The sequence below is a fragment of the Schistocerca americana genome, unplaced genomic scaffold, assembly GCF_021461395.2.
Source record: "Schistocerca americana isolate TAMUIC-IGC-003095 unplaced genomic scaffold, iqSchAmer2.1 HiC_scaffold_91, whole genome shotgun sequence".
In the NCBI taxonomy this organism is placed as follows: Eukaryota; Metazoa; Arthropoda; class Insecta; order Orthoptera; family Acrididae; genus Schistocerca; species Schistocerca americana.
This window is the reverse complement of record NW_025726686.1, coordinates 801,889-829,818: the sequence shown is the minus strand read 5'-3', so window position 1 is coordinate 829,818 and position 27,930 is coordinate 801,889. Positions and strand designations below refer to the sequence as shown.

General features: G+C 42.4%; 1 protein-coding gene across 1 annotated transcript; it reads right to left on the bottom strand.

Moving 5' to 3' along the window:
• Window positions 1-567: 567 nt before the first annotated feature.
• On the bottom strand, window positions 568-26,918 carry LOC124592221 (axoneme-associated protein mst101(2)-like; the record flags this gene model as incomplete). The annotated part of the gene is made up of 3 exons (XM_047131813.1): window positions 26,852-26,918; window positions 1,442-2,091; window positions 568-1,287 (listed from the first exon to the last, which is right to left on the bottom strand). Coding segments are annotated over exons 1-3 (1,437 nt in total), but the record flags the coding sequence as incomplete, so codon positions are not given.
• Window positions 26,919-27,930: the final 1,012 nt, after the last annotated feature.

Here is a 27,930-nt window from a genome sequence, read left to right as displayed (position 1 = left end):
CGGCCAAGGCTGCAGTCTCTCTTCCTCGGCCAGCTATTCAGTCTCTTCCGTTTACCGATCTACAGAGCGGTTTATGTCGCCAAGTTGCTCATTTATGGCATGCGCATTGGTCAACACTTCCCCATAATAAATTGCGGGAAGTGAAAGCCCTTCCTTGCGCTAGGACCTCTTCCTCCCGAACGCGTCGTCGGGAAGAGGTAATTTTAGCTAGACTCCGGATAGGGCACTGTCTTTTTAGCCATCGACATCTTTTAAGCGGTGCTCCTCCCCCGCTCTGTCCCCACTGCTCTCAGCTGTGGACGGTCCCCCCTGCGGGTCCGGGGATTAGAATAGGCCCGCGGTATTCCTGCCTGTCGTAAGAGGCGACTAAAAGGAGTCCATCCCCCTCACGGGGGTAGTTCGCGCCTGCGTCCGGAGACGGACAGTTCCACGACCTATTATCGTGGTCCTTTTGGTTTTTTCACTTCTCGTTTCTTCCTTCCTTTTGTTGGTTCCTTTCTTTGCTCTTCTCCACCTCACTGTCTTCCTTACTCTTCTCCTTACTCTTCTCCTTACTCTTCTCCTTACTCTTCTCCTTGCCTTCTCCTTGCCTTCTCCTTGCCTTCTCCTTGCCTTCTCCTTGCCTTCTCCTTGCCTTCTCCTTGCCTTCTCCTTGCCTTCTCCTTGCCTTCTCCTTGCCTTCTCCTTGCCTTCTCCTTGCCTTCTCCTTGCCTTCTCCTTGCCTTCTCCTTGCCTTCTCCTTGCCTTCTCCTTGCCTTCTCCTTGCCTTCTCCTTGCCTTCTCCTTGCCTTCTCCTTGCCTTCTCCTTGCCTTCTCCTTGCCTTCTCCTTGCCTTCTCCTTGCCTTCTCCTTGCCTTCTCCTTGCCTTCTCCTTGCCTTCTCCTTGCCTTCTCCTTGCCTTCTCCTTGCCTTCTCCTCCTTGCCTTCTCCTCCTTGCCTTCTCCTCCTTGCCTTCTCCTCCTTGCCTTCTCCTCCTTGCCTTCTCCTCCTTGCCTTCTCCTCCTTGCCTTCTCCTCCTTGCCTTCTCCTCCTTGCCTTCTCCTCCTTGCCTTCTCCTCCTTGCCTTCTCCTCCTTGCCTTCTCCTCCTTGCCTTTTTCTCCTTGCCTTTTTCTCCTTGCCTTTTTCTCCTTGCCTTTTTCTCCTTGCCTTTTTCTCCTTGCCTTTTTCTCCTTGCCTTTTTCTCCTTGCCTTTTTCTCCTTGCCTTTTTCTCCTTGCCTTTTTCTCCTTGCCTTTTTCTCCTTGCCTTTTTCTCCTTGCCTATTTCTCCTTGCCTATTTCTCCTTGCCTATTTCTCCTTGCCTATTTCTCCTTGCCTATTTCTCCTTGCCTATTTCTCCTTGCCTATTTCTCCTTGCCTATTTCTCCTTGCCTATTTCTCCTTGCCTATTTCTCCTTGCCTATTTCTCCTTGCCTATTTCTCCTTGCCTATTTCTCCTTGCCTTTTTCTCCTTGCCTTTTTCTCCTTGCCTTTTTCTCCTTGCCTTTTTCTCCTTGCCTTTTTCTCCTTGCCTTTTTCTCCTTGCCTTTTTCTCCTTGCCTTTTTCTCCTTGCCTTTTTCTCCTTGCCTTTTTCTCCTTGCCTTTTTCTCCTTGCCTTTTTCTCCTTGCCTTTTTCTCCTTGCCTTTTTCTCCTTGCCTTTTTCTCCTTGCCTTTTTCTCCTTGCCTTTTTCTCCTTGCCTTTTTCTCCTTGCCTTTTTCTCCTTGCCTTTTTCTCCTTGCCTTTTTCTCCTTGCCTTTTTCTCCTTGCCTTTTTCTCCTTGCCTTTTTCTCCTTGCCTTTTTCTCCTTGCCTTTTTCTCCTTGCCTTTTTCTCCTTGCCTTTTTCTCCTTGCCTTTTTCTCCTTGCCTTTTTCTCCTTGCCTTTTTCTCCTTGCCTTTTTCTCCTTGCCTTTTTCTCCTTGCCTTTTTCTCCTTGCCTTTTTCTCCTTGCCTTTTTCTCCTTGCCTTTTTCTCCTTGCCTTTTTCTCCTTGCCTTTTTCTCCTTGCCTTTTTCTCCTTGCCTTTTTCTCCTTGCCTTTTTCTCCTTGCCTTTTTCTCCTTGCCTTTTTCTCCTTGCCTTTTTCTCCTTGCCTTTTTCTCCTTGCCTTTTTCTCCTTGCCTTTTTCTCCTTGCCTTTTTCTCCTTGCCTTTTTCTCCTTGCCTTCTTATTGCCTTATTCCCCTTGCTTTCTCATGGCCTTCTTCTCCTTGCCTTCTCTGGTCTCCGCCTCGGCGTTTGAGACAGTCTGTCCTCTTTCTCCCTCTCTCTCTTCTTTTTCCTCTTCTTCCTCTTCTTCCTTCCTCCCTGTGCGTGCCTGAAGGCCGACCCACGCGTTCGCACGCATAGCCGGTGACGGGGTAACGCGTAATTCCCCGCCCTGGGTAGACATGTAAGGCACGCGCGTACCCTCTGGTAAAGGCCAGGCCCGGGGAGGGGTGATTGCCTGAGCTGATACCTTCTGACCATGCCGATTGGTCCCTCCGTCTGTTTCTCGGGAGGTGTGACCTGAGGTGTAAACATTCACCTAAGGCGGGAGTGCCCTCTGCGAGGGTCCCCACAAGGAAGGAGCGCGCCATCGGAGACGGTGGCAATCATGGGGGATTCCTCCGCAATGGATTCTACTCCATCTCTTTCGACTTCGACTCAAAAACGGAAACGTGACCAGCCAACAGTGACTAAAGTACTACCGCCTGCCCCACAGTTCCTCGTAGTTTCTCGAACTGAGGACGGAAAGGATTTTTCCTCTGTCAACCCTTTCGTTATTCAGAAGGGCGTAGATGCCATAGCCGGATCTGTCAAATCCTGTACCAGGTTGCGTAACGGCACCTTATTACTAGAAACTGAGAATGCCTTTCAGGCACAAAAACTGCTTCGGGCCACCCTCCTGTACACGTTCCCTGTCCGGGTGGAGGCCCACCGAACTTTGAATTCGTCTCGTGGTGTGGTCTATACTGGCTCCCTCGACGAATTGACTGACGAGGAGCTTCAATCATTCCTCGCTGAGCAGGGCGTGACGGCTGTCCATAGGGTCATGAAAAAGGTCAACAATGACCTTGTACCGACCCGGACAATTTTCTTGACCTTCGATAGTGTTAAGCTGCCATCGCGCATCAAGGCGGGCTACGAGGTTATTTCTGTTCGCCCCTATATCCCGACACCTACGCGCTGCTACCAGTGTCAGCGTTTCAATCACACTCGACAGTCTTGTTCCAATGCGGCTAAATGTGTCACCTGTGGCAGGGATGCCCATGAGGGTGACTGTCCACCTCCGTCTCCTCGTTGTGTGAACTGTCAGGGTGACCATGCAGCATCCTCCCGCGACTGTCCTGTCTATAAGGAAGAACGCTGTATCCAGGAAATTCGGGTCAAAGAGAAAGTGTCCACCTCGGCTGCTCGCAAGCTATTGGCTAGTAGGAAGCCCACGCTGCTCCCAGCGGGGAAATACAGTACTGTCCTCGCCTCTCCTCGGACTACCCGGGAGGTAGCAACCCAGACATGCGATCTGACCTTCAGCACCACGGTCGTCCGTTCGGCCAGTGCTAAGATCGCGCGGTCGACGTCTCCTCTTCCTCCCATCACCCCACAGACACGAGCACCTTCTTCAGCTTCTGCTAAGACGAAGACACCGAAGTCAGATGCACGGGCCTTCAAGAAGGAACCATCCCGTGCAGACTTCCTCCGTACCTCGACCTCACAGCCTTCGACCGGTACTTCCACTGCACGTCCTTCCAAAAAGGCGCATAGGAAGCACAGTTCTCCTTCCCCGCCACGGCGCATTTCTTCTCTTGCGCCACCCAGCGGCTGCCGCCCCAGGCCGTCGTCCGTTTCGCCTGGCCGCACCGCTGGTCGCCGTACATCTGGCCGTTCACTGACGGAGGAAGCTCCCCCTCCCGGCCATCCTCCCGAGATGGCCGATGACCCTATAGACCCAATGGACGATGACTGTCCGCCTACTGATAGCGGCGGCAGTGCTCGCTCGAAGCCAGGCCCTAAGCGGCCTTCGAGGTGACCACTTCTCTCATGTTTCTTTTCTTACGATGGCACTTATTCACTGGAATATTCGCAGCATTCGCTCCAACCGAGAGGACTTGAAGTTGCTGCTCCGCTTGCACCGTCCGCTTGTCGTAGCCCTCCAGGAAACGAAGCTACGCCCATGCGATCAAATTGCCTTGGCACACTACACCTCTGTGCGTTTTGACCTACCCCCTGTGGTAGGTATCCCAGCTCATGGAGGGGTTATGTTGCTGGTCCGGGATGATATTTACTACGATCCCATCACGTTGCACACCGGCCTGCAGGCAGTTGCCATCCGCATTACTCTCCCCACTTTTACGTTTTCCTTTCGTACCGTTTACACTCCATCGTCATCTGCCGTTACCAGGGCAGACGTGATGCAACTTATTGCTCAGCTACCTGCACCATTTTTGTTAACTGGAGACTTCAATGCCCACCATCCCCTTTGGGGCTCTCCAGCATCCTGCCCGAGGGGCTCCTTGTTAGCAGACCTTTTCAACCAGCTCGATCTTGTCTGCCTCAATAGTGGCGCCCCTACTTTTCTTTCGGACACATCTCACACCTATTCTCATTTAGACCTCTCTATATGTACTCCCCAACTTGCACGCCGGTTTGAGTGGTATGCACTTTCTGATACATATTCGAGCGACCACTTCCCGTGTGTTATCCATATCCTGCAGCATACCCCCTCCCCGTGCTCATCTAGTTGGAACAACTCCAAAGGAGACTGGGGGCTCTTCTCTTCCAGGATGACCTTTCAGGATCAAACTTTCACAAGCTGCGATCGTCAGGTCGCCCACCTGACAGAAGTCATTCTCACTGCTGCTGAATATTCCATCCCTCATCCTACTTCTTCTCCACGTCGCGTACTGGTCCCCTGGTGGACCGCAGCATGTAGAGACACTTTACGTGCTCGACGACGTGCTTTACGCACCTTTAAACGCCACCCTACAGTGGCGAATTGTATCACTTATAAACGATTACGTGCAGTGTCGTCGTCTTATTAAAGAAAGCAAGAAAGCCAGCTGGGCTGCTTTCACAAGCAACTTCAACAGTTTTACTCCTTCTGTTCTCTGGGGTAGCCTGCGCCGGCTATCTGGCACTAAGGTCCACTCACCAGTTTCTGGCTTGATGGTCGCAAATGACATCCTTGTGGCCCCGGAGGATGTCTCCAATGCCTTCGGCCGCTTTTTCGCAGAGGTTTCGAGCTCCGCTCATTACCACCCTGCCTTCCTCCCCCGCAAACGGGCAAAGGAGGCTAGGCCACCTAACTTCCGCTCCTCGAATCGTGAAAGTTATAATGCCCCATTCACCATGCAGGAACTCGAAAACTCACTTGCCCGGTCACGGTCCTCCACTCCAGGGCCTTATTCTCAGCATATTCAGATGCTGAAGAACCTTTCTCCTGCGGGTAAAGGTTTTCTTCTTCGTACTTACAATCGCATCTGGACTGAGGGACATGTTCCCGCATGCTGGCGCGAGTCTATTGTTGTCCCGATTCCTAAGCCGGGGAAGGACAAGCACTTGCCTTCCAGTTATCGACCCATCTCGCTTACCAGCTGTGTCTGTAAAGTGATGGAGCGAATGGTTAACTCTCGATTGGTTTGGCTGCTCGAGTCTCGATGCCTACTTACCAATGTACAATGTGGATTTCGTAGGCGCCGCTCTGCTGTTGACCATCTGGTTATCTTGTTGACCTTCATTATGAATAACTTCTCGCGGAAGCGCCCAACCGCGGCTGTGTTCTTTGATTTGGAGAAGGCTTACGACACCTGTTGGAGGGCGGGCATTCTCCGCACCATGCATACATGGGGTCTTCGCGGTCACCTCATTCTTTTTATTCGTTCCTTTTTAATGGATCGACAGTTCAGGGTACGTGTGGGTTCTGTCCTGTCAGACACCTTTCGCCAGGAGAATCGGGTGCCACAGGGCTCAGTTTTGAGCGTCGCTCTCTTCGCCATAGCGATCAGTCCAATAATGGATTGCCTCCCAGCTGATGTATCAGGCTCCCTTTTCGTGGACGACTTTACCATCTATTGCAGTGCGCAGCGTACACGTGTCCTGGAGCGCTGTCTTCAGCGCTCTCTTGACCGTCTTTACTCCTGGAGTGTCGCCAATGGCTTCAGTTTTTCTGCCGAGAAGATGGTCTGTATTAACTTCTGGCGCTACAAAGAGTTTCTCCCACCATCCTTATGACTTGGTCCCGTTGCTCTCCCATTCATGGAGACAACAAAATTTTTAGGTCTTACATTTGACAGGAAACTTAGCTGGTCTCCACATGTCATATTTGGCTGCCCGTTGTACCCGTTCTTTAAATGTCCTCCGTGTTCTCAGGGGTATGTCGTGGGGAGCGGATCGAACCGTCCTACTTCGTCTATATCGGTCGATCGTCCGCTCCAAGCTGGATTATGGGAGCTTCGTATACTCCTCTGCACGGCCATCCATCTTACGCCGCCTCAACTCCATACAACATCGGGGTTTAAGACTTGCGATCGGAGCATTTTATACTAGTCCCGTAGAGAGTCTTCATGCTGACGCTGGTGAATTGCCACTCACCTACCGGCGCGATATACTGCTTTGTCGGTATGCCTGTCGGCTACTGTCAATGCCCGACCACCCGTCTTATCGTTCCTTTTTTGACGACTCTCTCGACCGTCAATACGGGTTGTATGGCTCTGCCCTGCTACCCCCTGGAGTTCACTTTCGTCGCCTCCTTCAACACCTTAATTTTTCACTCCCTGTAACCTTTCGAGTGGGTGAGAGCCACACGCTACCTTGGCTCCAGGCTCAGGTTCGCGTTCACCTTGACCTCAGCTCGCTCCCAAAAGAGGTTACCCCCGGTTCGGTCTACCACTCCCGTTTTGTCGAACTTTGTTCGAAGTTCATTAATATGACCTTCCTTTATACAGATGGCTCAAAGACCAATGACGGGGTCGGGTGTTCCTTTATTGTCGGGGCACAAAGTTTCAAATACCGGCTCCATGGCCATTGTTCAGTCTTCACAGCTGAGCTCTTTGCCCTCTACCAGGCTGTTCTTTACATCTGCCGCCACCGACATTCTGCTTATGTCATCTGCTACGATTCCCTGAGCGCCATCCAGAGCCTCAGTGATCCGTATCCGGTTCACCCTTTTGTGCACCGGATCCAACGCTCTCTTCAGCAGCTGGTGGACGTCGTTTCTCCGGTTAGCTTTATGTGGGTTCCTGGCCATGTCGGTATCCCTGGGAATGAAGCTGCAGATGCCGCGGCTAAGGCTGCGGTCGTCCAGCCTCGGACAGCTTCTTGTTGTGTCCCTTCATCAGATTGTAGCAGGGTAATTTGTCGGCGCATTTTATCGCTGTGGCATGCCGATTGCGCTGCACTTGCCGACAACAAGCTTCGGGCCTTGAAACCTCTTCCCGCGGCTTGGACGTCCTCCTCCCGCCCTTCTCGGCGGGAGGTCGTTTTGGCCTGGTTATGAATTGGACACTGCCGGTTCAGCCATCGCCATCTGCTGACGGCTGCGCCGGCGCCGTTCTGCCCATGTGGGCAATTGCTGACGGTCCGCCACATTTTAACGTCCTGTCCGGATTTTAACACACTGCGTCTTGATCTTGGCCTGCCATGTACTCTAGATGTCATTTTAGCAGATGACCCAAGAGCAGCTGCTCGCGTTCTTCGTTTTATCAACTTGACAAACCTCTCTAAGGACATTTAATTATGCTGTTTTTTTAATCCTATGCCTGTCAGTCTATCTTTTATCGTGTTTTCCCTTTTAGTTGTTGTTTTAAACTTGTGCCTCGCGGTGCATTCTTAACGTAGTCTGGGCGCTAATGACCGTTGAAGTTGTGCGCCCTAAAACCACAAAAAAAAAACGAAAAAAACTGTTCATGGAAATTTTGTGTCCAAGATATACAGCAGAGAAAGGGGAAAATGTGGGTCAGTTGGATTACACTTCAGATGCTGTTCAAAACGTTAGACAATGAAGCTCATGTAACTGTTCTTTAGTTGAAGTGCCTGTTACTGCAATATTGGGGGAACAGATGATGCAGCGAGCAACATCGGCCATATGCTGCTCTGGTGAGCATTGAAATTTTGCTGTGGGCTAACCACTCCAAACATTTAATGTTCATATCAATGAAGACCAAGATGTGTGCTTACTTTGAGAAATTGTTTCACTGTGTCCTTTAATGGAACCTGCAGGGCGACTGTACACCAGTCAGTTCGGGAATAGGATTAGTGCAATTTTGCAAGTAATCGTCAGTTAATGGCAGAAGGTGTGTGTCAATAACAGGACTCTGATAAATTTGATGTCTCCACAAATTTGGAGGTGCCATACCTGTTTTTGATGGTCATTTATGGTGTAGCCCACTCATTTGTCTAAAGAAGTCGAATTAAGCCTGGTGACTCAACAGATTCAGTTGTACTCATTCATGTAAGGACGTGAAAAAATGCAGCCAAGCCAAATGGTTAGATTGATATGTGCTGTGAAGTTGTTCACACACCGTAATCCCACAGAAAACAAATCTGAAGAATCAGAACGCAATTAATCTCGGTCTTGATAAGGAACCAAATCTGACAAAAGATACATATCTTCATTAATAAAAAATTCAAAGGTAACAAAAGCATGCAACCCAATTAAATTTTCAGTGTCAGTACCTTTAACAACCAAATAAACATCTGCAGTCCCTTCAACCATGTAAGCTCTGGTGGACAGAAACTGAGTGAGAATTGGAATATGCTGTTTGTTTGTAGCTTACCACATGGCATTTGATGGTTGCTGATGGTGGGAGCCGATCTTTGTGCGGGTCTGATAGCAGAGGAGTGAAACGGTTAATCTGGTGTTCACTTTTGGAGATAACGGTTTCTGCAGCACAAACACTCCAATAAAAAATTCATTCTAACCTGCAGACAATAATGAAATAGAATGAATGTCAATGTCCATTTATATCAAGGAAGGCTGTGTGTGACAAATAGAAGCCATGTGGATTTTGTTGTGCCACAACTCACCAATTGGGGCATGGAACCTCCTCATGCTGCACAAAGTGAGAGGGATTTGTCCATAGTGCCACAGGGTCTCCTTCTCATCGTCATCAGGTTTATCCAGCTCAGCTAGGCTTTCGGTTTGAGGGGCTGTGACTTCCACAACATCTGGTGAATTGGTGCCATGTGCTGAAGCAGTTCACTGTGTATGATGGTGATGTCGCCTGGTGCTTCTATTTGGGAGGGTACTTAAAGAGAGTGACTAATGGTAAAACTTTTTCTGAGGACAAGTCCTCACATCACAGGGTTTTCTGATGAATTTCCGTATCAGGCACTAGGTAGACATTCACGTCACGAACTATAAAGTCTGCGTAAGATTCTGTGGAGCTTTTAGGAACAAAGTGACACTTACGGCCCTCAAACCCTTCAGCTCTGCTACCTAATCCTGATAAGACTGATGTTACTGCCTGCGTTACTGGTAAAACTCCACATGGGGGACACTGATGTGGATGCACTCCTGACTATAAGATGACAAACTACACATTTCATCAAAAGTGTGAGGCCAGTTCATTTAAAGCACAGCCATTGTTGAACACATGGCAGGAATCTACAACAATAACAAATCCTTAAGATTCTTTGTCCATTATCCTGAATGCAATGAGGTGTCGGTGTAGCCATTTTTCACAAATTTCGCTTCTTCAGCAGAGTCATTGTATGACAGACATAAACCATGGTCGGTGCACCTGTGATGGTGGAGCCTGAACCATCAATGGAGCCACTAGTTTTTCTGAGGTGGGTAAAGTAAATTGCTGCTGCCAGACAAGTGGTAGAGGTATCACATTCATAGGTAAGATACAAGAAGAAACAGTGACAGAAACAACTTGTTTCCACTTGTTGTCTAACTCCGAACACAATAAAAGGCGCAGCTGTTAGATACATTCTAGTTAGTAAGGATGTGGCTGTATTAGAAGCATTTGCCCAACAGAGGGAGCTGTCTTTCGGCTGCAGGAAAGAGGTGCAGGCTCGAGATCAGTGGCCTCTGTCTGGGACCCAGAGCAGGTGAACAGTGCACTACTCTAATGAGTGATAGTGGGGGTGGAGGTGTAGCGATGCCTGGGTTTCTATGGACTTCATATACGATTTCATTCCATATGATTCACAATCTGGTTTCACTCCATGATATGTGTACTCGTGTATTTCTGTTCCTGCTCAGAAATCTGTTTGGACTGCTAGATTTAAATGCATTGTAAGTAAATTGCTTGTATTGACGCTGTTCTTTTGCATTGGATTTTCATATTTTCTCATTTGTAATGGAAAATTCCATATTAGCTAATTTTGATGGAATATATGTGCATCTTCAGTATATTTCCTCACAGTGTATATGGAATTCTGCTGTGGAATGGCTTTACTTCCTGGCATTTAGTAAGCTTTGCAATCTTGTTGACTAAATCATTCTTCCATGTAACTGCTAAAAATGCAACAGTAGTTAGACAAATGTGTTCACACGTTGCTGGTAGGAGGCACAAAGAGTACATTTTAGTAGAAATGAAGGTACAACAATCGTGCTTCTACTCCAATGAAAATTTTCGAGAAAATAATAAATTCTATTAATAAATCGTGTTCCCGAAATTGAAAAGAAGAAACCTAATTTGAGAGGATCAGTCATCAAAAAATTTGTACTTGTGAAGTGAGGTTCAGTGGCGATGTTGAAATTTACATCTTATTGAGATGTTAACTGAAAACGGATTTAAGAATTACACTAAGATGTAGGTTTAGTTGACACTTGGAACTGGAGTGGGGAACACTGTCTTTAGATTTTACTTGTTATTATTAATGATATATTTTCCCCCTGTTATTACTAATTATAAAAAGACACACACAGTTCAAATTAAAAATGATTAGTAGTGTCACAAAGCACAGTTAAAATGACTAAAATTGCATACTAATTGCAGCAACTCCTGGTATGGTTTATTTATTCGATGTGTAGTTTACCCAAACTTGACAACAAGAACTTATTAGCAGATTTCTTTGTAGATATTATTAGCAGATTCCATAATACCTGTATGGTACCCACATGAAACTTAGGTATTAAATACCTTTCACTTTAACGGGAAGTTGGATTGTGAAAGTAGTTTTTGCTGCTACAATTTGGCATGTAAAAAAAAAACCACTGTGCCTCGTGAACTAAAACTTCAGCAAAGAATACACTAAAAGATACAGACATGTAAGAATATGTTATAAAAAGCCAGAACAACTCTAGTATTAAATTCAAATATTTTTGAAGTCCCTCAATTGTGCAGAAGAGGCAACAACTCGCTTCCTCAGGTATGTCATTGGCTGTGTGACCACCAGCAGGTGTGGGGTGAGGTGTGGCCCAGTGAACAGCAGCAGAGCATGCCACAGACTGTGTGTTGGAAAACCCATTAGGGCGAAATTCTTTATTTTCATTCAACTTGGTTTGTGGAGCTGTGTTTTTGTGGGTAAACATTTCTAGGTGCTCCTGTATGTATAGGGTATGTCCTATTGGGGCTCTAGAAAACACTTCTGTGCTTGCTCTCAGATGACACAGCTTAAGATTCTTGACTTGTCAGTGCATCCTTATGCACTCTTTCTCCAATTGTAGCTGTACTCCATAAACAGTGTCTTGAATTTTTTTCTCTTTTTGTGTTAATTTTGTACATTCTGAAGTACAGCATTTGTCGTATTTATTTCCTGTTTTGTGGCATATATTCCTGGGCAATATCCCTTCCCACATACTTGGGGATCTGTTTTTTGTAGATATTACAGTGAGTTTGTTCCTGAACTGAAACCTGCACCATTACAACTGCAAATCAGATTTATGCTGCTGCAATGTTTGGCATCCAAACAGTCACCTCATCTTAAGAAACTGTCATTACGAGCAAATACCCTCACTGGCACATGACAAATAAGTTGAATATTTAAGGTCCCACAGGAAATGCAGTTGGAAGCTCTCTGTATTGAGGAACACTCTGCTGATGCTCTATCACTGATGTTTTGCTGTGCAGATCCACTCTGCTGATCGCAGTGGCTGGTAGACTGTGAAACACTTGTTGAGGAATCCAGACTGTTCTGGGAGTAAGGTATCAGTGTCTGAAACGAATTATGAGCAACTGCATTCCAACATGTTAAATTCTGCATAATGAGGCAAGAAGAGCAATTGGAGTAAAACTTCAGAGAAAGAGCAGGTTGTTTTGGAGTAAGGGAATGGTGATGAGTTGAGCTGACTTAAACAGAGAGGAGACAAGATAAATTAATGTCATGGTTGTATAGTCTCATAAGAAGGTAACAACAGAATGGGGAGAGTGTTACAGAGGAGCAGCCATAATTCAATTGTGCCAAGGTATTCATTAGTTGCATGATGCTCAGAATGCATCCAATGTCCCATCTTCACTGTGTTGAATGTCCATCTTGATTTTCTGTCCTCATTTGACTTACTCTTCTAATAATTTAGTGCAATTAGATACATGAAAAGATCTACTACATTGGTCTTTAAGTTCGCAAGCTTAAGTAGTCAGTGGACCTTCCTTGTGGAAGAAAGGTTGAAGGGGAAGAGAGGTCTAGGAAAACAACTGGTGAGGTTTAGAAAAAAGGAGTGGAGTGGAGTTGAGAGAAGTTGGGACTCTTATTCCTCAAATGGCCCCCTTGTTTCGGACGACTTCAGCAAATTCTACCACTTATTGTACACCTCAACAGGCCTTCTCCGTCACCTCTCTTCCTTCCCCTTCAACCCCTCTGCCAAGAGAGAAGCCACTGGCTCCCAAAGCTTGCAAACTGTAATACCCTCTATATGAGTGTTGGTGAGTAGATCTTTTATCTATTCAGTTACATTATATTTTCAAACCTGATAGTTTTCTTCTAACTAATGCCATTTTTTTATTTCTCATTATCATTTACTAGGTGAATCTGAAACTAAAATTACATTGATTAGGCCATAATTTGAGGTTTACTTTCTTTGAACAGACTAAACTGTTCTAGCATGGTTCTTTCACTGATTTCCGAGGAATTTTGCCAGCTTCAGCCAATATTGGCTTTTCATCCAGAAAGTGGATGCTTTGCTCCTCTAGGAATTCCTCACATGAGACTTAAATTACATTACAATTATCCAGTCATCTGTGTCTGGCAAGCACTGTTATTCCATTGAGTTAATGCAGGAGCCCCAATCTGTGGAACAGGTCCTTCATGGTAGATTCAGTAGACAATTTGTCACTAGAGTATCACAGGTGCAAGGCAGTTGAGTAAAGTAATAGATAGCTGATTGAACCTCTGGTTTGCTAATCATATATGGGGTGGCCTCCTCATACTTCCCTACCAGGTTATTATGATTCTCAGAGTTTGCAATGTAAGTTCATTTAACCATCCTCCCAGCATCATCTTCAACACTGGAAAAACGTGGACTTCGGCATTAGTTGCATATTGTGCCTGTTAATATCAGTCTTACATGATGCTGTTAATGTTTTGGGAGAAAGTGTTATTGTCCCTACACATAGCTGCATAAACGTAAAATGTGTATTATGTATTATGCTGCTGAGAGAAACATGTTACTTTACTTTCACAAATACTATTGAAAACTTATCCACATGGTCACACAAAGGGGTGGCCCTTAAATTGATACGTGCAAACTGTAGTATTTAATAATGATTATCAGAATTTACTACCAAAACAGTAAAATTGCCTGTTATTTACTATTATTCAAGCTTCATTAAACATCAGGATACTCGGAATAAATTCTTTTAGGTAGGGACCCTATTGAGGTAAATGAGATAGGAAAATGACTGTTAAACACAGAGGTAAATATAACACTTACATTCCACTGATTGAAGACGGATGGTTCATACTGTGATACACTTCTAAATAAAGTACTTTGCCTGTTGCTGATGTCGAAGGTGGCGTGAGGCGGTGCTGCATAGTAACATTGCACATATACGGCTCTTGATGTACATACTCAGTCTTCTTGGTGGCGACGATAAAATAGAAAATTTATGAGCTATGAATTTATTACCGTACAGTGCTAATCATGTAGAACATGTCAGACTTAAAGTTAAATTTTGGGATTCTAGTGCTTGACCAACATAATGCGTGTTCACTACTTGCTGTGCAGCTACCGACTGTATCAGCCACTTGCACACCAAAATCTCACTCGTGCGCCCCACCACCTTTTCCATTACACCACAGAATGGAGTTCCACTCTACCTATGATCACTACACCTTTTCAATGCACACTTCTGCTTACAAAAACCCTTAGTATGAACCACCTACAATAGAATGACAACATATACATACAAAATTGACCTAATTAATTACAGTTGAACTTGAAATATTAGATAATTATTTACAAAATATGTTTTAATACTTTTATCCACCTATGTTTATTTATTTATTTATTTATTTATTTATTTGATTAGCCATCCGTAGACATTTTGCAATGTATGGATGTTGTCAGTTTGGATACAGTGATTTTTGCAGATACATTGACACTTTTATATGCATTTACAGAGTATACAAATACAATGACATTTATCACTTAAATTACATTCAAACAATTAAATATTCACTTATTGTTTAGAAACAGTGTTCCTGAAAATATAGTTTAAGGGTTTTCTGTAACAGTACATGTTGTTAATTTCTTTGATGTCCTGTGCAGCTTGTTATACATTTACAGAATATACAATACAATGTCATTATGTCACTTAAATTACATTCAAACATTTAAATATTCACTTACTGTGTAAAAACAGTGTTCCTGAAAATACAGTTTAAGAGTATTTCTGAAACAGTACATGCTGTTAATTTCTTTGATTTCCTGTGGCAGCTTGTTATACAATTTTACACCCTGATACAAGAAACTTTTTTGGGTCTTATGCTTGTTTCTCCTATCTAGATGAAGGCAGTGGCTTGTTCTTGTGCTATAGCTGTGTAAAATGCTGTTTGTACTATAATTCACTATATTTTTCTTTATATATACTATAGTGTGGAACATAAATAAACAGGGAACAGTTAGAAAACCAAGTATTTTGAATAGTTCTCTGCAGTGAGCCCACTTACTGCTTTTAGTTATAATTCTCACTGCTCTCTTCTGCACTTTAAAAACTGTTTGTAAGTTGAGTACATTATTTCCCCAGAAAATTATCCCATAGCTTATGACTGAATGTACATAGCTAAAATATACAGTTCTTAGACATTCATCGCTGCATACTGAGGAGAGAACTCTAAGTGCGTAACACGTTGTAGATATCTTTTTTGTGAGTTTTTTAACATGTTCACTCCACCTAAGCTGGCTGTCAATATGCAACCCTAGGAATTTTGTGGTGGGCACTTCGTCTACAGACGTGTTATGTAGCTTTAACTTTAGGGGACTGTTTTTTCTGTTTATTCTAAAGCGTATGCTATTTGTTTTCTTAATATTTAAGGTCACTTTATTCTCTGTAGACCATTTGTAGACATCTTTCAGTGATTCATTACAATTTTCCAACATTTGTGCTGATGTCTCACTGGTGATTATAATATTGCTGTCATCGGCAAACAATATCTTCTCTCCATGTCGGATATATTGTGGAAAGTCATTTATATAAATCAAGAACAACACTGGACCCAGCACACTTCCCTGAGGGACCTCAATATTAATATGCTGTGGATCTGACAGGTGTTTTTCTATGAACTCTGATCTACTGGAGACATGAGAGATCTCTACCCACTGTACTCTATTTTTAAGGTATGAATGGAACCATTTGTTGATTACCCCTCTTACTCCTAGTGCTTCCAACTTAAGTAATAGATTCTGGTGGTCAACTGTATCAAAGGCCTTTGACAGGTCAAGGAATATGCCAGATACATAGTTGCCTTCATCCAGTGCTTCTAGAACCACTTTAGTGAAATGTGCTATTGCCATTTCTGTATCTCTGCCTGGTCTGAAACCAAATTGGTCATTTGAAAGAAGGTTGTATTTGTTTAGATATCTCATAAGTCTGTTCTTCATTATGGACTCTATTATTTTGGAAAATGATGACAGTAGGGCAATTGGCCTGTAGTTCTCAATGTTTTCTACATCATCTTTTTTGTGTAGAGGTAAAATTTTTGCATGTTTCAGATAATCAGGGAAACAACCGGCTTTGAAAGATTCATTTATGATATTGGTTAGGGGGGCTTTGATACTATTTATGCATTTTTTCAGCACAGACATTGGAATTTCATCTAAACCTGCTGAATTTTTGCTCTTTAATTTCCTTACCACATTACATACTTCTTCCTCAGTAGTGGGTAGCAATACCATTGAATTTGATGTATATTCCCGTGTTCGTGGATTATGAGATTTTGAAAAATTTTCCTGTAACTTTGTAGCTATACTACTAAAGTAAGAATTAACAAAGTTTGCTAGTTCTTTTGGGGTACTTGTTAGGTTTTCTTTGTTCCTGATTTGGGTGTTTGTTTGCCTTTGTGTTGCTGTTCCTGTCTCTTGTTTCAGTATAGTCCATGTAGCTTTACTTTTATTTTTAGCTAGATTTATTAGTCTATCATTGGCCTTTTTTTTTTTTTTTTGCAACATTGAGCACCTTCCTATAGATTTTTTTGTAGTTTCTGTAGTAATGAAGAAAATCTGGATCACTGTTGTTTTTTATAGAGTTTAGGTATTTAAAAGTTTGGGCAGATTTTCTAATTCCTGTGGTAATCCACTTATTTTTGGTGGATGTTCCAGTAGAACTTAGTGCTTTGGGGAAGGCTTCTTCGAATATTATCTTAAACTCCGACATGAATTTGGAGAATTTCTGATTCACATTATTTTCTGAATATACTTCTTCCCATCTTTCATGTCTTAATTGTAAGCAAAATTTTTGTATTGCTGCGTCTGAGTAGACTCTGTTAAACATGTGGAGGTTTACTGGTTTTTCTACAGAAGCTTTTACTTTTATGATTTGGCATAAATGATCTGACAGTCCAAGATTTTTGACAGTTATGACACAGTTTTCCCCACCTATATCTGTAGCTACATGGTCAATGGTAGATGTTGAGTGTTTGGTTATTCTTGTTGCACAATTAACTAAAGAGGACATGCCAAAACTATTCAGAATATTCAGAAAAGTGTTACTGGTTTCATCTGCCTTAGCTGTGTTAATGTTTAAGTCACCACACAAGAGTATATTACTTTTCAGGGATGACACTTGTTCTAGGCTTTGCATAAGTTTTGAAAAGAATGTTTCTAAATCACCACTGGGAGAACGGTATACACATAGTACAATTAGTTTTTTGGGCATATCTACAGCTGGTATCTCTACTGCTGACACTTCAAAATGCTTGTCTACACTTAGTAGGATAATATCATTCCTGACTTTAAATGAAATACCACTCTTAACAAAAATACATGATCCTCCACCTTTCATTGAGTTTCTGCAATAAGAACAAGCTAGTACATATGAGGGCAAATTTATGTATTGAATTTCATTGACTTTGCACCAGTGCTCTGTGATGCAGAGGTTATTTTAAATAGATAAACTACACATAACAAAAGCTCACTCTTGTTATAGTATTTATAGTATTTTCTTAATTTTTCAGAATTATGGGACAAAACAAAATTTTTTTAATATACAGATTAATTGCAGTATTATATTTACAATAGCATTACAGTTTCTTCCATTCATTTGTCAGGATCCACATACTTACTTCAGATTTATAAAGATTTTTTTCATAAAGTGAACAGTGACGTGTAAAAATATACTCTTGGAATAAGAAATTTGTACACCCTTTCAAAAGTTTCCAAATCACTTACAATTTATTGTTGCGACAGTGCATATGGAGTACATGAAATTACTAAATTTACAGGTTGGTAGCAGAAGTGGTACTGAGGTATCAGATACTGGCCCATGCCAAAATGTCCATTTTAGTATGTGCTGCAGCCCCCACATGTGGCAATGCAGGTACTGACTTTGGCACCCAGTCTATTGTACAGATGGTGTCTATTGTACAGATGGTGTCTATTGTACAGATGGTGTCTATTGTACAGATGGTGTCTATTGTACAGATGGTGTCTATTGTACAGATGGTGTCTATTGTACAGATGGTGTCTATTGTACAGATGGTGTCTATTGTACAGATGGTGTCTATTGTACAGATGGTGTCTATTGTACAGATGGTGTCTATTGTACAGATGGTGTCTATTGTACAGATGGTGTCTATTGTACAGATGGTGTCTATTGTACAGATGGTGTCTATTGTACAGATGGTGTCTATTGTACAGGGATTCTTTATGCTACACTTCCCAGACCTGTTACTGTAGTTCTGTAAGAGTTGTTGGGACAGGAAATGACTCTTGCTATTTGTCAACAATTGTCTCCTGCTCAGCTCCATTGGGGACAAGTGTGGAGAAAGTGCTGGCCAGAGAAGTCTGCATGTCTTGCAGAACACGTTGAGTTTCACGGCCACTGTGTCGGCTAGTGTTACCCTGTTGGGATGACACATTAATTTCCAGCTGCAAGAATGGCAAAACAACTGGGCTAACAATATTCTGCCCATACAGAGCAATGGTTCATGTCCCTTTCAGAAATGCAAAGATATATGAGAGTAGCCTATCGCAACCGCGACCATTAGGCCGGTGGTGAGACCAGTGTGCCTTGAATGAAATGACTTTGAGACATCACTCACCAGTACATGTCATACATGCAAATGAGCATCACTTGCTCACAGGCAGAATCTGCTTTCATTGTTGAAGTCTGATGCCCCATTCTGTCTTCCAAATCATCCTCTGATAGCATGAACTGTGCAAGTCGGTGCTGTGCCGTGGGTGGAAGATAGGCTAGCCCGACCACTAATAATCAGTTTCCAACAGTTCATGTTGGCATGTGTTGGCTTGCAAGCCCTCTTACCTGTGGTGTGGTAGCTGTAAGAACTGCCACTGTTTCCCTTACCATATGTCTGTCTAGACAGACGTCTGTGCTGTGTGTAGGTCCAGGATCTCTTTCATGTGAGCGACAATCTGAGTGAGGTGGTGCAATGGTCAGTGTACTGGACTCACATTCAGGAGATGATGGTTCAAACCTGCATCCAGCCATCCTGATTTAGGTTTTCCGTGATTGCTCCAAAACACTTCAGGTAAATGTTAGGATGGTTCCTCTGATTGGGTATGGCTGATTTTCTTCCCCATCATTGCCTAATCCAGTGGGACCAATGACCTCATTGTTTAGTCCCTTCCCCCAACCAACCATGCAATGGGTGTGTCAATATTCACATGACCGCTGACAAGAGTGTCGTTCCACAACTGACACAACACATCCAGGCAGTCTCCTTTTCGTGAAAAGGACACACAAAGGCTCTGTAGTCAGATGTGCTTGACAAGTAAACTTATTGCACTTCATAGAAACCTTAATCATGGAGTTGCCTTGACTTTCCTTCCGCACACACAGTAATACCCGTTCTTCATGTTCACTGGTGTGTCAATGACAACTTTTGAAGGGAGTTCCCTTCTAAAAAAAAAAATTAGGACACTGGACCTCAGTGATATGATTTTCTATTTATTTTGCAAAGTGTTCATTTGTCAATGCAAATGCTAAATTCTTCAGGAAATTACATCAAATTTTTACGGTTCCTTTTGGATTTGAAAGTGAATCCAAAATTTGGCAGTTTATCCCAGATATGTTTAGCTTACTATAAAATAACACCATAGGCCAACTTTTTCTGATTTTGGAAACAGAATAACCTGTAATCATTTTATCTACAGTATCCACTCCTCCTTCAGTGTGAATGTAAAAAAATTATAATTGGCTTCCCTGTTTTGGGGTTGATATCATCCATGTCATGCATTGTAGATAGGAGTATCAGCAAACAGTTACTTCTTGGTTGGGTACAAAAAATGAATTCATTAGCTTGGAAGCAACATTTTGAAACTCCACATGTTGGTCTCTTAGATGCAAATTCAAGAGGTATCTCCCTTTCCTTCTTGTGAGGAGTGTGTAGAATGGTCAATTTTTTCTCCAACATGTCCTCCACTACTGGCAGTTTGTGTGACAATTGTCAATGATGACATTTCTGTGTGTATCTTTGATGTCACTGACAAGCCTTCCTACAATTATTGCTGGGCTGTTTGTTACTAGAAAGGGTCCATCTAGCTGCTTTCCTACATATACTTCAATATTACTGGTATAAAACCTTTTTGTCACTCATGGCACATATTTTAATTGAATATTTTGTGGGTTTCTGTGGTGTATATATAGGGTCCAGGAGTAGCAGCCTCTAAACAGTCAACATTTCATGGACTGTAACATAATCAGCAGGATTATAGAATCACTTCACGTTGACTGCAAAGGAATGTGGACATTTTCTGACAGCAGTTATGCTGTCAAGTTTTTTCCTTTCATTTGGAGTGGAAATGTCAGCAAATCTCATACAATGTATTACAAGCAGAAATCTCTCGTAGCCCATTATGGCATTCAGGATATTCATGTGTATACTGCCTGACTCCAGAAATTCTTTTACATTTACATGCTGACCTTTCTCTATACTTGTCAAATGCAAAATGCCAAATATTGGCATAATTTCATGACTATCCAGGGCTATACAATCTCTTGTACATTTTTATTTTTTTTCAAGGTTCTCAGTATATTTGGTAGTAAGGGATACTATCATATCTGCAATATTAGTGCCAAAAAGCTTGAAAACACAATTTCATTAGAGAAATCTTTTTAATAGCTTGAGAGACTGGGTGGTAAAAAAAATTCTCACCAGAAAAGGTGCATTTCAGAGAAGTATCTGTTCCAGGTATTAGTTATTAAGAACCAAATACGGGGTAATGCAACTGTCGTTCAACTTTAGTATTTAAGATGTCTACAGCCTTGTACCTGTACTGTTTGGCTGGTCTGTGTGGAGGAGATGTGATAATGTAGCCTTGTTCTCCTTATTATTTGAGGTCATAGTGTCAATGGAGTTATTGGCTCTGAACAATAATAATTTATGTTAAACTTTGTACCCCTCCATAATTCTGGAGGGTTGCCGTTCGGTATCTTGCAGAAGTGAAGGTACGGAAAGCCACCTAAGATACACATCATAGATATGATACACAGACAATTAGGACTTGACAACTCTGTCAAATATGCATAAGTTCGGATCTCACTGGTTGCAAGTTTGCACATACTATCTTGTGTTGAATGAACTGGTACTGCATAGGATGAAAAAATAAGACTTGCTGGCAGTGTACTATCAAATATGCTTGTAGAAGTGTTAGATTGGGTCAGGTGGCAGCATATGATTTTTTTCTAGTGGAAATTACTTTGTTATATGATGGCTTCTCATTAAACTTCAATAATAAATCCATTGTAATTTCCACTGTGTGTTAGTGTGCATATGAAAGGTTTCCAATGTCTGGAGAGAGGGGTCATGATAGACCAGGCAGTATCAGTACTTGATATCGTCTGCTTGGGATAAGCCAAGAATCCTGGCATTCATGCAAGGTTCATAATTGAGACAATTCACGTGCTTGAAAAACAAGAGAAAAATTATTCCAGAAAACGTAAGTGTTGATTGGCAATCCCTCAGTACAGGTATGGAGACCCCAGTTTCCACCACTTGTATGTGAAGTGGACCATCTCCTCTCCACTACTGTGGCCAATATAATAAGAGATCCAGAGTTGTGGCAATCTGCTGGAGCAATGTAGAAGTAGAGGCTGGCTATGAATGACAAGGAGTTGGGGCTCCAATGGTCAGATAGAAAACTATGGGTTTTTGAGGGATAGTGGCAGTACACTAATTCTCCTTATCCGTAGTTCGCCAACCAATCCACTCATACCACATGCATTGTGCATTGTGGCTTTGTACTTCCCTGGTGTCTTGGGCTAGCAACTTTGTATCGTTTCTCTTCTCTTCTCCTATTGTGTAGGTGGTGACGATCTGGCCATTAAATTAACTCCAAGTTTTGTAGCAACGAATGCTGAAGGTCACTGCACTTTGTATTACGACTAGCAACAACCGTGTCCTATGTCACCTGGCACTACCCTGAGGCATCTCATGAGTGGGGAGTGAAGTTGCAGCACTGTTCCCCTTTCTCATCAGATTCTAACCTTTGTAAACAAACTAAATTGCAGTTAGCATAGGCAGCAGGCTTGATACTTGCCCATAATAAGACATTTTGTGTGTTTGTGGACGGTAATTGGGTGGGTGTGTGGGCAGCCATCTTCTAAAGTGACACTGTTCAGCAGCATTTAGGCAGTGGATGCTGTTGCCATTTAATTTTCTGAACTGAAGATTCTACCCTGGGTCAGTTAGTGCCTGCTATTTGGAGGCAATACTATCTACCTCTGGTATTCTAAATACTGTCACTCTGCCTCCTATCTGCTTTGTGTCTGATTTCCTATCCTCTAGTTCCAAAGCTGACTTCCAACAGCCTTCAGCTTAACAATGTACCAGTCAATATGTTCTGAATATATGACATACAGTAATTTTTATAGTATTCTCCTGAATTGTAATACAGATTCCAAACCTGTTGCATAGAGGTGAACCTTTATGTGCTGAACTACAGAGTCCCAAAAGATAAAGTATGTCATTAATGACTCCAGTAGAGTAATCCTTAGTGTGTATGCATAGAATGTACTTCAAGGACTGGACTATTCATCATGAAAGTAGGCATGATTTCATCCTTACATCCTGCTTTGCTCAACCAGTTAGACTAAAGTTTTACCTCAGTAATGCAGTTTATTAATATTAGGCCACTCTTTTGATTAGTTATGAAGAACATGGTACAGAAACTTCTTAATTTCAGTCCATTACATAGCACAATACCTTTATCTGTGAAATAGCTCTGCAACAACTTTCACAGATGTGACATTGAACAAAAAGCCTCTGGTCTTGGTTAAAAAACTGTTGTATTTGTATCAACACATACCTGAATACTTTGTACACCCATATTTTATGTCACAGCTACAAAAATTGTTGCACATTCTTTGACAGCCTTGATTGAAGTCAGAATGAAGCTGCTAGTCATACCTGTATGGTAATTGCAATTATCTGTGGTTCCTTATATAGTGTGTGAAGCGTGGCAATCTGAACACTGGAGTGGGGTAACGCAGTGCTAGTGATGCTCAGAAGTATGATGCACTGTTGCTTTGGACATGCATGCCTGTCCGAAGGAACACTGGACGGTACTTCTTAACAACACAGAGCATGTCTCTCCCCTGACACCAGGTAAGTGACATTTGAATCAAAATGTGCATTTCAATCACAATATTTCACCCATACAGGAGTGTACCTAGTGAATGTAAGAGTGAGAGTTGAAGACACATGGTTGACAATAAGTGGAAGTCTGGGTTTGCCCATGAATTGTGCTTCGATAGCATAATGGTAATACTACCTTGTGCAATAAGGAGAAATCTGGCTGAGAGTCCTGGCCCGGCAGAAATTTTCATGATTGTCATTCCATTATACAACTGATGGCTGTCCAGTGGTAAATGCGAGAAATCTGAGTGTCCCAGGTTGGCATTTAATTTTGGATGGATTTGTAAAGTGTTGCACTGCATGGCAAAGGAATTTGATACCTCCACCAATATGTTGCATCCTTTTAGTGCCGGTTCTTTCTCTACCTCCCTTTCTCATGACGTTGGAATTAGAAAATATAAACAAGTTACAGTCTGCCTGAATCTGAAGAACTTTCAACCTGATGACATTCCGATCTCACCTGTACCCCCTTCAAAGAATCCTAGTTCAGTTCATGATCTAGATGGAGTGAGAAACATCAGTCAATCTGTTCCAATATCTTTTCCCAAAACACAGTTTTCAAACCATTTTCTTGTTGTGGGCTTCAGTGCAAATACGGGTTTGATGCATTTACACTCAGCTCTGTTTTTGCACCACTGAAATTCAGTACTGCTTGGTGTTAATTTTAAAGATCTTCTCCTACAACTGTGTGTGTGTGTGACAGCTTATGTCCTCGGTACGTCTGGGCCAACCTATTTTGCACTGAATTTTTCTCCTTCCCACAATTCAAACGTCAATTATTTTTTGTGATTGAAATAGTGAGGTTTCTCATCTTGACACATGATATTGCTGATAACCAGAACACCACTTCATGCAAAACAGCAAGACCTCACCTAAAGAAATAATAAAAGGGTGAATGACTTTGCGGGTTCTGTACAAAGTCAGATTAAAGAAAGATTCAGAAGCATGCTGCAAGATGTTTCACCCATAGGTTTGTACAACATGTGAGTATTATAGAGATTGGGAAGTTAAATGACTCCCTGGAAGAAAGGGAACTTCCTTTTTTAGGAGCACTGTTGAAAAAATTTAGAGAACCACTATTTGAAGCTGACTGCACAACGATCCTACTGTTGGCAACATACATTTCACGTAAGATAGAGAGAAATTAGGGCTTGAATGGAGCAATTCAGATAATTGTTTTCCCTTCGCTCTGTTTCCCAGTTGAACAGAAATAGTTATTACTACTAGAATTATGGGATACTTTCAACCATGCACTACACCGTGGCTTGCCGAGTATGTATGTAGGTGTAGATGTATACAAAATGAAACAACGTGTATCAGATACCATCCCCATATATCATCATGATGTAAAAAGTGATTGCTACAAAGTCTGCTCTGTTTAGCCTGTCTAGTGGCTTATAGTGCTTCCTCTGGATTACAGGGTCCTGGGTTCGATTCCTGGGCCGGTCGGGTATTTTCTCCACATGTGGACTGTGTTTGTATAGTTTTCATCATCATTCATAAAAGTGGTGAGATTGGATAGAGTAAATTTAAGGATTTGTACAGGCACTGATAACTGCCCAGTTGAGCACAACACAAACAAATCATCATCATCATGTGTTCTACCCTGTCTGTTGACTCAACTATCACCTGTGTCATCATCTTTGTAATTGTTGTCATTGGTGGTGTTGCTTTCGTTGTTATGAGGTACTGTCTCCCACAGGATTATTTCCTCATCCTGCAGATCCAATCTCGACAATTTTTTTCTACTCATAGCCATTTCTACTGAACCTACTGCCATAATTGTTGTCATTGTGCATTTTTGGCATCTGAGGCTACTGATCTCTGAATCGTACTCATTTAGAAATCTTCGTCTTTGATTTCCAGTTACTTGGTCTGTATGGCTGTGGCAACACCTCTACCTTCCATCAGTGACGGAAGAATGACGATCAAAAATTCAAGTCGTAATACTCCAGTTTTTGTAGATACCTTTGAAATGCTTAAATATTATCTTTGCAATAGCTTGCTTGTATAATGTGCCTTAACTATAGGTGAGACATTCAAAAATTTACTTACAAGGTACATGCACTGACATACAAATTTCTGCCCATGAGCCTAAGATGCGTGAGCCTATTTTGAAAATTGCTCTTGTTACACATTAACAGCCTTTGTGAAGTGTCACACTATCTTTGTGTGCAGCCCATAAATGAGCAGCAGCAGGCTGACAATGTGATAGCAGTGCAGCGGAAAGTGACAAATGTAAGCTGTCCTAATTTTAATCTGACCATAATTGAGATATCTTGTCACAAAACACAGTTTCCAGATTTTGTCCATGTTGTCTTCAGTCGAAAGTATGGTTTGATGCAGCTTTCTTTAACAACACACAGATACCGTTTACTGTGAGCTTTATTTTTGAACTGCTGAAATTGATTAGGGCTTCTTGTTCACTTAAATAATCTACCCTTAAAATTGTGTGTTGGGTAAGGAGTGCAATAGTGAGAAAAGTTGCTGCTAACTTAGGTCATTGCCACATGTAGTTCAAAGTAATTCACATTCAACCTTTCCTCCTCCCTCACAATTGTTCCCTTAAATTTCATTATTGGTTGTAATTGATTTGGCCAGACGCCATCTTTCTCGCACCTACCATATGCAATATCACTAAAAGAGCGAAACCAGTTATTCATAACCCTGCCCTCTGTCCTCACTGTTGTCAATTACCACTTGGCTTGTCACTGTTGGGAGAGACTTACTCTCGAATGATTATTTCCTGGGGTCATGAATGTAACCTTAACATTATATGCCACTGATCTCTGCTAGTAATGGCTGTTTTTGCTGAACTTAACTGACATAATTGTTTTTATTCCTTTGTGGGGGTACAAGAGCCAATGCGTGTGGCAGTTGGATGGTATATAAATATCATAACCAAGTGAAATTCTGTTATTTGGTCTGTATGGCTGAAGCAAAACATTTGAGTGCCCTCCATAGCTACTCGACATTATCAGTCAGGAAACAAATTTAACAAATTCTGGTGCAATGGTTTTCTGATATCATGTGTCTTAGACTTACAAGTAAGTTAGACAAATATGTGATAACCAGTTGTGCAGGACTACATGGATTGTCAGAAACTATTATTTCTTTGGAACCATGTATCTGAGGAAATGGGCAAGACTTCTAAACAGTCAGATTGTTGGAAATTTGAGTGTGATGTTGTTTGGTATCAGCTTACACTGGTTGTAATCAGTAGGTCGAAAGTAACACATGACAGGACATCTAAGGAAGAGGCCACATGCTGATACACAATTCCACTTCGAAGGAGCTGCACTTCAACCTTAATATTGTGACAGGTAGGGCACAAGAGAGCCATTGAAGTCTTTTACCTGCAAGTTTTTTGTGATATATCGAATTGTACGACGAATATTTTACCTCTGAAAATGATCGTACTCAGAGGAGCTCGTCGTAATGTTGGGAGTCGTGGTGTTCATTACGGCACCCATCATTGCTTGTTACCACTGTACTATCCTCTGTTGATGACCAAAATTGTGTTCCACCTCCATCAATTGAACTAGAAGAATGTTGATTAAATTGGGTTCTGAGTCTGATGGCATGGGGGATCTGGCACCCCTGGCATCATCATGGGGTAGAATTCTCCTGAGGTCACTCCTTTTACTACTCTTTAATTACTTTAAAGTACTGGAGCATTAGAGGACTTACCTGCTGCAGCAGTAGGATCTGACAAGGAACCAGCAGCTGTGGGACCAGTCGTCCATATCTCATTCATCTGTTGGCATTTGTCAGGTTACTGTGCAACCTAATGCTTTTGTTCATAGTAACAAAATTGTAAAGCGAAAATAAGCAAATGAAACTAGAGTAGTGTATGTGTTCTCCAGTGGTTATATAGTAACAACCTACATACTGAGACTCTATGAAGTGCTGTTAGTTTTTGGGGAATACTGAGTGGGCTGTGGCATGAATCGGAGTTCAGATTGAGGAGTGAAGCATGCAGGATAATTGGTGAGGTTATGAAAACCACTTTGCCATCTTATTAACTATAGTGTTTAGCACATCTGCCTAATGAGCAGGGGGATTGGGTTCAAATCCTGCCTTTCACAATTAATTTTTATTCTTTTGAGTCTCCATGTATATATCATTGGTGTTTGAGGCCTCTGGAACTATATAGTTCCACTCGAGTAAATTATGTTGCTTTAGTGTTTTCACTACTAACGTAGGTGTCTGGTTGCATAACCTTCCATTGTGCCCTAAAGAAATATGAGAATCACAAGGGAAAGTCGATGACTATATTGCAAAACACCAATAAATGTCGAATATTAAACCGGATGATATGGTAACAGGCTATTAGGATAGGGATGTACTGACAACTACAGAGGTTAATATTATAGATAGTGTAATAAATGTGATTTGAAATAGCAGTGCAGTCGGAAGAAGCAGAGCCTGTACAGGCAGCATTGAGCATATGCCAGTGTCCTTGTGCTGTGTGCCACAACTTTGACAGGAAAAATTATTCACTTTTAATAGTTATTGCTGAATTGCTATTCAGTACAAAAAATCAGTATTCAGAATGAATACACATTACCAAGTTCCAAACCGATGCACTGACCACTTCAGCACACAGGTGACACATCATATGCTGAAGCTCTTAATGCATTACCCAGGCAAGAACAGCGACCAAAAGACGCCGACACATGCTCGACCTGCTCCCTCCTCAACTATCTTGCCAATGACATCCTTCATCCACAGTTAGCGCATGCGTGACCACCATTCCAAATTTCATA